General features: G+C 33.6%; 2 protein-coding genes across 51 annotated transcripts in view; both read right to left on the bottom strand.

Moving 5' to 3' along the window:
* Positions 1-1,494: 1,494 nt before the first annotated feature.
* Positions 1,495-3,843, bottom strand: fkbp7 (FKBP prolyl isomerase 7). The gene is given in 4 exon segments (NM_001004506.1): positions 1,495-1,863; positions 1,984-2,111; positions 3,305-3,456; positions 3,626-3,843. Coding segments are annotated over 4 exon segments (660 nt in total). The 3' UTR covers positions 1,495-1,701.
* Positions 3,844-6,219: 2,376 nt separating this feature from the next.
* Positions 6,220-10,970, bottom strand: part of ttn.1 (titin, tandem duplicate 1) — a 140,941-nt gene continuing 136,190 nt past the window's right edge. For all 50 annotated transcript variants that reach the window (XM_073913141.1, XM_073913139.1, XM_073913125.1 and 47 more), the window contains 5 exons: positions 10,809-10,965; positions 8,860-9,356; positions 8,562-8,715; positions 7,659-7,943; positions 6,220-7,543 (listed from right to left, as the gene is read on the bottom strand). In XM_073913141.1, coding sequence (XP_073769242.1) covers positions 7,245-7,543; positions 7,659-7,943; positions 8,562-8,715; positions 8,860-9,356; positions 10,809-10,965 — 1,392 coding nt within the window. In that variant the 3' untranslated portion in view covers positions 6,220-7,244. The remainder of the gene's footprint in view (positions 7,544-7,658; positions 7,944-8,561; positions 8,716-8,859; positions 9,357-10,808; positions 10,966-10,970) is intronic.

Here is a 10,970-nt window from a genome sequence, read left to right on the forward strand (position 1 = left end):
TTTTTTTATTTATAGCATATAATTTTAGGTGTACTAGTTTTTGGACGTTATCGTAAGTTATTTTGTCACATTAGCTTCAGATTTGGCTTCAGTGCTGACTATTTTGATGTATATGCACAAATATAATATTGTCTTCCAATTAAAAATATAAATTTAAAAGATAAATTTGTGAGGGATGTACTTACATGTATATATGCTGAGCACTATATATATGCAGACTTTTGCTTTATTATTTTACTGTGTCTCTCTTTATTAATTTATCCAGCCAAACATATGACAAATTCATGGCAATTAGCAAATTCTCTTTATGCAATGAAATAATAAAAAATGTTAAACTATCATATTAAATAATTTGATATGACAATGATTTAAACAGAACTTTCAATTCAGATCATCTCTTAGGACTGTCAGATTGGGGTTGACTGATAAAGTTTATAAATGTGTGTGTGTGTGTGTGCGTGTGTGTGTGTGTGTGTGTGTGTGTGTGTGTGTGTGTGTGTGTGTGTGTGTGTGTGTGTGTGTGTGTGTGCGTGCGTGGTTTAACATTGTGTGCTGTCTTAAAAATGCAAGCTAAAGTAAAAGAAAAGATATTTGCAGTGATGCAATAGAAAAATTTCTACCATAAATATAATCTTTAAACTAATGTTTAGGTTTCTTAGTAAAAATACACTTGCTTGTGAGGATTGTTTATTTTTTAAAGATGTAGGTATGTATCAGTAACTGTCAAGATCAAAATAGTTTTTTGAAATCATAATTTGTAGATGGCATGAAATTAATTTCAGTAATTTTAAAATGTCTATACAAAACATTAGTTGCATATTTCTGTACTTAATTTAAATTAGGGCTGCGCAATATACATTTTAGTGTTGATATGATAATGTGATCATTTAGTGACATTGTGAGTATAAATGTTGACTCTGGATTATAACTGATCATTTCGCAAGTGTTTTTTGAGGCATGTGCCTGTGTTCAGTCTTTTTATTATCTTTATGTAAGAAAGTTTATGTTGGGGAAAAAACTGTTTAAACTTGCTTGTTTTTACACAGTATATTTTAAATATTTTGCTAAAGAAAAATCTAAAATATTGTAATTTTTTATTATTTAATTGTTATTGTAATTATAAATGTATTAAATTATAATTTTTATTTCATAAGGCAAATAAAAATATTTTTCATCTGGGGCATTTGAAAATTTCCTTGGCATTTAGCCCTTTATAAGTCTAAAATTTCATTCATAACGGTCTTAATTTCATTTGTATATTTTTCTTTTTCGAAAATATCTATGCTTGTAGATTGTTTATTATATTTTGTGCATTACACTACAGAATCATCCCAATCAATCTAAGAATGATCAATTCTTTCCAAATATAGTAGGTATTCTCATCTAGTAAAATTGTAGTCGGATTGCAATATACTGTTTATCGCAGAGTAAAAAAATATTGCAATGTTAGATTTTTCCAATATTGTGCAGCTCTACTTCAAAAAGAATCTGTGGTGCAATGTAAAACATTTTAATAATACACTGAAGCAGATACAACTTGTTTTTTGTTACATGTATAAACAATTAGCATGACACATTTTGTACAAGTATTTAAGTCAACTTTATTCAAAATTTAGTGGTGTAAGATCTTCAATCACGATGTGAAAAGCATCTTGTGGAGATTGTCAAGTGCACTGATGGTGTGATAATGTCTCTGTCTGTTTACAGTTCATCATGGTTGTAAATATTGTATTCCTTTAGTGATAAGGTCCCATCAGCATCGTGATCATTTTTAAGAAACACATCTGCCACAACATCATCAAAATAGGATTCATCTTTGTGGGTCTGCAATTTCTTGGCTTCCATTTTCAGGTACTCTTTAATCTGCAAATCCAAAATGAAAATAAATGTAACAAAAATGTAAACGCTAAAGGAACATTTATTAATAAGACAAATATGAACACTTCAATTTTATCTATAAGCATTGTTAAATGTGTACTATACCTCTTCTTTTGTCAGTTCCTTGTTGTTGTCAACATCCATTTCCTTGAAGGCTTCTATGCTGCGTGGTCCTCTGCTTATGTGCAACAGCTCCACCTCAAAGATCACTGTTGCATTTGGAGGAACAGGACCTGCTCCACCACAAAAAGGTTAAACGCTCAATTCAAGTCTGAACGTCTCAATTATAAATATATACATCTATATTTATCTACATTCTATATATATTTTTTTGGATTGTGTGTTGAAATAATGAAGAAAGATCTAAACAAGTTAATGTGATCTGAAATGGTTTAAAGAACTTTAAAATGTTTCTATAACATATTAAATAGATATGTATAGCAATGGACTGTTTCAGAAAATATTTTACTACAGGGTATCCGCGGGGTCTTAAAAACTCCTAAATAAACTAAAATCTCAAAATCTAAACTTTAGACTTTAAAAAGTCCTAAATTTACTGAAATATTGTGTTGTAGGTCGTTTTTAAACAGGTCTTAATTTTCATTTGTTCATGTATTGCTTCCCAATCTGACCAACACCTATACAATTACCAACAATCCATCTCAATAAAACTTTATTTATTTAAAAAGGTCATTTTTAAATCTATTTATCATAATGGTTTAATTATTTCCTTACAATAACATTTGTTTAAAAGTACTCCATGTATTTACTACTGGGGACACTGACCTGGACAGATAGTTGTGCATAGATTTAGTTTTGTTCATTCTTTTTATTATATATTTTTAAAGAAAGTTTATGTTGTTTGTTGGTTGTTGCTTCTTTTTACACAATATGTTTAAATATTTTGCTATGGAAATATCTAAAATATTCTAAGTTTTTGTTATTAAATTATAATTGTAATAATAAATGTATTAAATAATTTTTTTTATCTGATAGGGCAAATAAAAATCTTTTCCATCTGGGGCATTTGAAAAATTCTTTGGCATTTACCCATTTATCTGTAAATTTAGTCTTAAAAATGTCTTAAATTTAATATGGTGAAACCTGCAGAAGCTCTGTACTATTAATCATAATTATTGAACATTTGATGTTTTTGAAATGTATTTGATCAAATAAAATACAGTGGGAACAGCAGTACTGTGAAATAATATTTACATGTAAAATAACTGTTTTTATGGGACTAAAATGTAGCCAGTGCATTTCCATGGTTTTCAATTTTCAGTAACACAATAACCTTTAGAAATCATTCTAGTAGCTGATTGCTGCTCTAGTTTAATAATGTATTGTTGGGGCTCAAGCAGACACTCTATTATTTTCCATCTGCCTATTATAGGCCGAGATAAAACCATTGGGTAAAACGACCTACCGTTTCCCTTCTCGCCGTACGCCAGAGAAGGAGGAATTGTAACTTTTCTCTTCTCGCCTGGACACATGTCTTGGAGCGCCACATCGAGACCTTTAATAATGTTTCCTACGCCTAACACAAACCAGTGTGGGTGACCCTTCTCTGTCGTTCGACTGGAGAATGAAAAAGAACAACTTTAAAGTTACTTAAATGCAAACGAAACGACTTTTTTCATCTGTTAGCCTAAGTTACGCAACTACTGCTAGAATCATCTTTATAACGTTGCCTGGAGCAAATTAATATCAGCTGAATTATATATTAAACCCAACAAAACATGTTTACCTGCAATAGAACTGAGATCCGTCTTTTGCCAGAAATCCATCATAATGCGCGTTAAGCATGTCTCCTCTTTTGGCTTTCTGGCTGCAGTTTTCTGGCAGAAACGTAACCTCAATTTTGACATCTTCATTTGTTTCATTTGCACGAATTATTGTGATGAAGGGATAGAGCGCTTGTAAAGACAAAATCAAGCAAAAATAAAATAAAAAGCGCAGGAACATCTTGCACATCTGTCGGCGTGGCGCCGGGCCGGGCAGCTGATGACGCGGCAGTACCGCCCACTGCTCAGATTTGGGGTGTTGGGTTTATAGGAGTTAAAGCAAACTCTACATTTGAAAGATTTGAGCTTTGAGTGAGAGTGTAATTGGATAGTTAACCCTTAATACGTGTGTTTTTAAGTACACAAGACACGAACGGGGTACAAAAAATATCCCATTAAGAACTGCATTTATTTATTTATTTTTGCGTTATTCAAAAATGTTAAATATGCAAATTATTAATAAATATTAGCCTATTTCTAACACAAAAATCTAGACAAGTCAGCTGAAAAAAAAAAACTCGTAAAACTTTGGTAAAACTTTAAACATTTATATTATTTAAAAAAATAGAAAGAAAAATGGAGACTTAAATAATATTTAAATCACTATACAATACTGTTCATATTATTATTATTATTATTATACAAAGTATATTTCTGCCTTAAGTCAGTAACTTAGGCAGTAATTCATTCATTTATTTTATTTTCAGCTTAGTCCCTTTATTAATCCGGTGTCACCACAGTGGAATGAACCGCAAACTTATCCAGCACATGTTTTACGCAGCGGATGCCTTTCCAGCTGCAACCCATCCCTGGGAAACATCCATACACACTCATAAACTGCAAACAATTTAGCCTACCCAATTCAGCTGCACTGCATGTCTTTGGACTGTGGGGGAAACTGGAACAGCAGGAGGAAACCCATGTGGACACGGGGGGAGCATGCAAACTCCACACAGAAATGTCAACTGACCCAGCTAAGGCTTGAACCAGCAACCTTCTTGCTGTGTGGCGACAGCACTACTGACTGCACCACCGTGTCATTAGGCAGTAATGCAAAATAATAATAAATAAGTGAATAAATAGACTAAATGAAAGAAACAAGCAGGACCAAAATCAGTCAGCAGGTCTAATTTAAGCTGCTAAAGTGATTCAAGAAGAAGAAAAAAAAACTACATTTGAGAAACGGTCTTTTAAATCATAAACTATATGTAAAATCAGCAAAAATAAAGTGCAACTAAATAAACACTTAAAAGTGTTTTGGCTTTATTACAAGCCAAAAGGCTTTCACTGTCATGAAAAAAAAGAAAGTTTAGCTTTTTAAAAAAGTTATGTAACGACCATATGAACATATTTTGTTTGAACAGTCATGCAGTCAGACAACATTAATATTTATGGTTTTTACATTAATACTCAGTTGTTAATATATATTCATTTCCATATTGTCACATTAGAGAGAAACTCAGATGTGACTCATAAGGTTTTTAACTCTTGCTAGTATCCTGCAAATTTTAACTGACAAAAAGAGATGTTTGTTTTCAAGGCTTAAAATAGTGATTTTGGAATGTCAAAATATGAATCTGAATGTAGAATGTTAGCATTATTGTTAGGAATAATAGGGCTACAAATGGGAAATATAGGCCAATAAGTAATCCTCTACAGCCATCGACTGGTTACAGTGGTAACAATTTAAAAGTATTGTTTTCCATGTGGCAAAAATCTTTCACTTATGGATAGCACGAGGATTTATCTAACTTTTTAATTAATCTTTTTTTGTAGAAATGTACAAAAATATAAACTGTAAGGCAAATATTTAAAATAATAACAACATAAAACAAAGCATGTCCTTTTGGCTGCAGTCAACAGCTGCTAACAGGTTAAAGGTGCTGTTAACACCATGTGGTATCCACAAATTCTGGAGGTGTGATTATATTACTTTAGAACCGTTTGCAAATAAGCAGTTGCGCCCCTGATTTAAATCACAGGACTGCTTGGGCACCAATGAAAAATAATATTCTACACTACTTTTATTTTTATTCTATCCAAGCATCTGACAATCTGGGAACCTCTCTGCTCACATTTTGGTTGTTACTACATTTACATTTTTACTGTTTACGTAGCGTTTTTTGTGCAATAATACATTGTATTTTAAGTAAACACCTAATAAATAACTATCAGTAAACAATATGCAATTTGATTAATCACATTTTTAGATATTTAACTATCTTTATGAGACTAACAGTATTGCGTCAACACACCATTGAAAAAAAAATGCGAATGAAGCTTTGATTTTTGTCTGGTACGTAACTACAGAGCTACAGTCTGCGTTTATGTTTTCAAAGAAAAAAAATCGTATGTAAAACTTCCAACTGTACTGTTGGATAAAGCACAGAAACGAAGTAGGCTGACAGTATATGCTAATTCAGCATTCTCATTAATAACAAAGGAGCATTTGTAATAGCTATGTGTCTGTAAGCACCTCATTATTACTGTAAAAACCATGGGCTGGGCCAATCCATCAAGTACAACTGTGTTGTGGAAATCAAAAGAACCAGGCGACTTATAGTGCTGAAAACATGCTTTATTAAATCAGTCATTCATAAAACTCAAGGAGGCTGAATATATGGGTAATACTACATAAATTAATTCTAATCAATCAATGTGCAGGGTATTACATTCATGTATCTCTCTTTTCTTTGCACAGCACATGAAGTCTACTATACTAGCACACACAAAAACACACACAATAGAATCTAACAATCCTCCAAGAGCTGGCACAGTTTCTGCAAATGAGTACTTGAATTGAGTTTACAATTAATGGCCAGGTGATGGTAGTTTTGTAAAAGCTAAATTCAAACAGTCTTTCGACAGAAACAGTGCACATACATTATTATGAACTCAGTGTGCAGGCCGCTCGCACATCGAGTTTGTCATTAAAATGGCGGTATGACTTTGTCGCCCTGAACACAAGACCCAGTTGTCCTGCTTACATGAGGGTAAAATGCAAACAGCACTCAAGGTCTTACATTCAAGTCATAAATTCTTGTGTACTGCATTACTGCACACAAATGTGCAGCGCATGGCTTAGTCTCTCTGATTTTAGTAAACGTCAACAGGGAGCCTCTCTACCTGTTGAGGCAATCTTAAGACTTCAACTTATTGTTGAGGCACATAGTTTCGTTTCGTTTCAGGTTTTACAGGGTATTCGTTCCATGTGAAACTTTCTCCTGTTAAACATTTAGTTCCTTTTGTTTCATTTGTTAATATTGTCATAAATAACATTGCATACATTTTTTCATAACCGTTAAATTCGGCTATATACATTATGTACATGTCACAAAATGGTGCAGAACTTATGGTCATAATTATCCAATATGGCACATTTTATAACAGCTTTAGACTTTAGTCTAGTTTGGCATAAATGAATGTCAAGTTTGGTATAAAAATAGTTCATATTTACAAGAACAGAAATCCAGGTCTTTATCAAGAACGGAGTATTACTTATTATTTTTTTCTCATTCTACAAATAAAAAGGTTTTGAATGAGGGAAATAGGGTGAGGACTGTATTACTATTATATAATTTTTTACATAGATCGAATGCTGACATTGACGGTAGTGGTATCAGATCCAAACTCGTTAGAAAGTTTCAAGGTGTATGCACCAGCATCAGTCTCTTTCACTGCACTTATAAAAAGAGTTGTGACATCCTGAGAATTCTCAATCTGCAATCGTCCACTCTCCTCCTTGCTGGAAAGTGTTTTCCCTGAATGTGACCACTCTATGCAGGGAGTTGGGTCTCCAGTGAAGGCACAAGCTACAGAAAGGACCTTTCCTGGCTCAATGCTGATATCTCGAGGGGCAGCCTCAATCTTTGGTGGTACACCTGGTTAAAAGACAAAAGAACGTCTGTCATTATGGTGATAGATGGCCTCGTTGATATTTGGTTTCTTGCACTGTAAATGCTTTTTGGGAAGGATGCACAGATTTTTCCATCTCACCTTTGCGGCCATGAGAAATGGCTTTGATGGATGATCCCTCAACATGCGAGTGACTGGACATTGCCATCATACTGCTGGAGCTCATAGCTAGCATACTCTCAGAAGTCATGGAGGTCATGCTAGACGCGGACATGCTCTCAAATGAAACCTCAGACATGCTGGAACTGCTGAAGGACGATTCTTGCATTTTTGAAACCACGTGCTTGGCAGAAAAACTGCCCTGCATGCTTGTAGCATCAGAGGCTTTCTCCATAATTATCATTCTTGCAGGTTCCTCAACCAGAGCTGTGAGAGTACAGTAAATAACGACCATGTAATTGAAGTAGATTATTAATATATATATATAATAAACTGAATTAATGTTACTATAGCGAATAGTGCTGTAGTTGCACTAGCTTTGTACCTTTAAGGAAAAACAATTGGTCAAGGCTAATCAAATACGCAAAATTTTAATATTCTTAATATGATGTTATTTTTTTGTCACATAAACATAAAATGAGTTGATGTTATGCTATGTGATGGCATGGCTAAAGGCTAATTCATAAAATGGTTTGGGCATTTAAACCTTTAAAAATTCATGCAGTAGCACATCATTGCTTTGTAAGTGCATTCACTTTATGCAGTGCTTTATCATCATATGTTGGGATTGATAAATCAGTAGGCAACTAAGAGTGCAAATAAAGCCAAAAAAGGCAAAACAAACTCAAAAGAGCAGTTTTTTGCTAAAAAAAATTGTTAGATTTTGTTAACTTGATTAGTGAGCACTGATTGTTATTGTGTGTAAAAGTTTTGCTTTGAGATAATGAACATACTGTTTGAGTCTGGTCTGATCATGCGTTTAATGTACTGAACAGGATGCTCAGACAGAAGTATTGTAAACATGTTAGGAATGGAAACACTTACTGAGGACATTCAGTGATGCTGTTGCTGAGCACTGTCCAAATTTGTTCTTAGCTTTAACTGTAAATTTTCCACTGTCTTCAATGGTAGCGTTGTGAATCTCAAGTGTGTAAACATTTTTAGACCGGCTCAATTTCATGTTTGATGTGATAGATATCTGCAAAGATAACAGGAAATGAACAAAGTTACCAGACTGTTATTAGGGAAACAGTTGTTTGATTTTTTTTTTTACTCCCACAACCCAGCCCCAGATAAGCGGTTGAAGATGATAATGATGAAAATACAATTTTAAGCTACTTACAACTGCATTATCCTTGAGCCACTCAACTTCAGGAGAAGGTTCACCAGTGATTTCGCATGTGAATGTGACATTTTGTCCCTCATTAACGTTCTGGGAGTGTGGCTGCACAAGGAAACTTGGTGAACCAGAATGCGTTGCACTGACAGTCATGTCAAACTGGCACTTAACCACACCCTGTTCGGTTCTGGCTTCACATGTGAGAATTCCCTGGTCATGGTGGCTTATGCTTTTAATTGTCAGGGTGTGATCACTTCCTGACACGCCATATCTGTAGCTCTCTGAATTTGAAAGCTCAGCTCCATTCAGGATCCATTTTACATCAGAGGCTTCAGGGATGCTTGCTCGTAGTGTAACAGTTTGACCTTGACTTATTGTCATTTGAGTTTTTGATGCTTTAATTTCTGTATAGGACTGCACTTCCTCATAGGTATTCTCCTTTTTCACAATTTCTTCTGTCAACTCTGATTTTCCTTCCAGGGCAGCTGCTGTTGTTCGTGCTGTATCAGGAAAAAAATAATCTTTTTATTATTTAGATGTATTTCCTTATTCATTAAATAGCTTTTAACCTTTAACTTTAATTGTACGTGTAGGTTGAAACAATATATGAAGAGTTCTTATGCAAAACGCCACTTCCGCCAAAAATTAGATAATGATATTGACTAAATGCTTAAGGCACGTAGTACATGTTCAACAAAAAGATCTGCTTCAAATCATCTAAATCCCAGGGTCAGCTCATTCAGAAATAACAGTTTGTCGGCAAAAGCTGCTAAACGCCACTTGCCTTTGACAGCAAAAGACACTCTATCCCGGGAACCAATCAGAAGGAGCGAATTGAATCATATATTTTCAATGTAACGGCAATGTTTTTAAGAAAACACACTGTACAGTCGGAAGTGTAACATGCATTCATAATGTTTTTTATTTTTTTTGCGTATTGTCGATACTTTGAATGAGTCTGATTTACTATACAATAAACGGCAACTGCGTTTCACGAAAGACAGAGTTAAGATGCCGTTCTTTTATCCCACATGGATGCTATGAGGATAAACAAGGGACCAAGACTCTAAGTATGGTGAGAATGAATGAATGACAGCTTCTAAAATTGTCTGAGACACATCCCCTTTTTGCCCAGTAGGCCTACCTTGTGTTTTATTTGCTAATTTAAGATATTTTTTAAATGATAAATATAAAGTATAAAACTATACATTACTTTATTACTTCATAATACCTATACATGTGATAAGCTTTTTATATTTATGGACAATGCACAGATATCGATGTTTCGTAATGTTTTAGACTACATTATTTGAATCTACCAAGCTTAGTTTACAATGTTTACACTGATCTACTTATGTTAAATATAAATCCCAAATATCAGAAATGACAGCAGATTGTTAAGATTTTATTATAGTCAGTTTTAATGTTATTGATTAATGCACTTACCTGACAGTATTCATTCATTCACTTTCCTTCTGCTTTTTCCCTGGTTTATCACAGTTGAATGAACCGCCACTTACTTGTCAGATTTATGTATTTTAGGTGGTTTGTGTAATGTATTTTATGTTTGGTAAAATATTTAGCTTTAGTTATTTTTTAACTAATTATACTGTCTTGTCCTAATAAGAGGATTTAGAGGTTTTTACAAAAAAAGCACAAGTGGACTTAGCTGGTTTTGGCGCAAAAGAAAATCTACCTTGTTAAAAACCAAAGAATTGTCTAAAGTTTAGACATTTAAAAAAAAAAAAGGTATTTTATTTACTAGCTAATAACCTTATCATTGCATATCAAATGAAACTTCTGAACCTAATCAGAGGAGCCTGATAGAAAATGCTCATTTATAAAAAAAAAGAGGTCTGATGAATTTAGAAGGTTTTGCATCTGAACTCTTTATATATTATTATGTACAGTATGTAAATGTTATTTACAGTACTGTTAATGCAGTATAATACCTTGAATGGTTAGAGTGCAGTTTGTAGAAACAGATCCAACACTGTTTTGGGCTGTACATGTGTATACTCCACTATCTGAGAGATCAGCATCATAGATTTCAAGATGTGCTGAACCATGTTCTTCAAAGATTTCATATTTTCCACCTTGAGAGAGGTTCTAGG

The sequence above is a fragment of the Danio rerio genome, chromosome 9 (genome assembly GCF_049306965.1).
Source record: "Danio rerio strain Tuebingen ecotype United States chromosome 9, GRCz12tu, whole genome shotgun sequence".
Classification (NCBI taxonomy): Eukaryota; Metazoa; Chordata; class Actinopteri; order Cypriniformes; family Danionidae; genus Danio; species Danio rerio.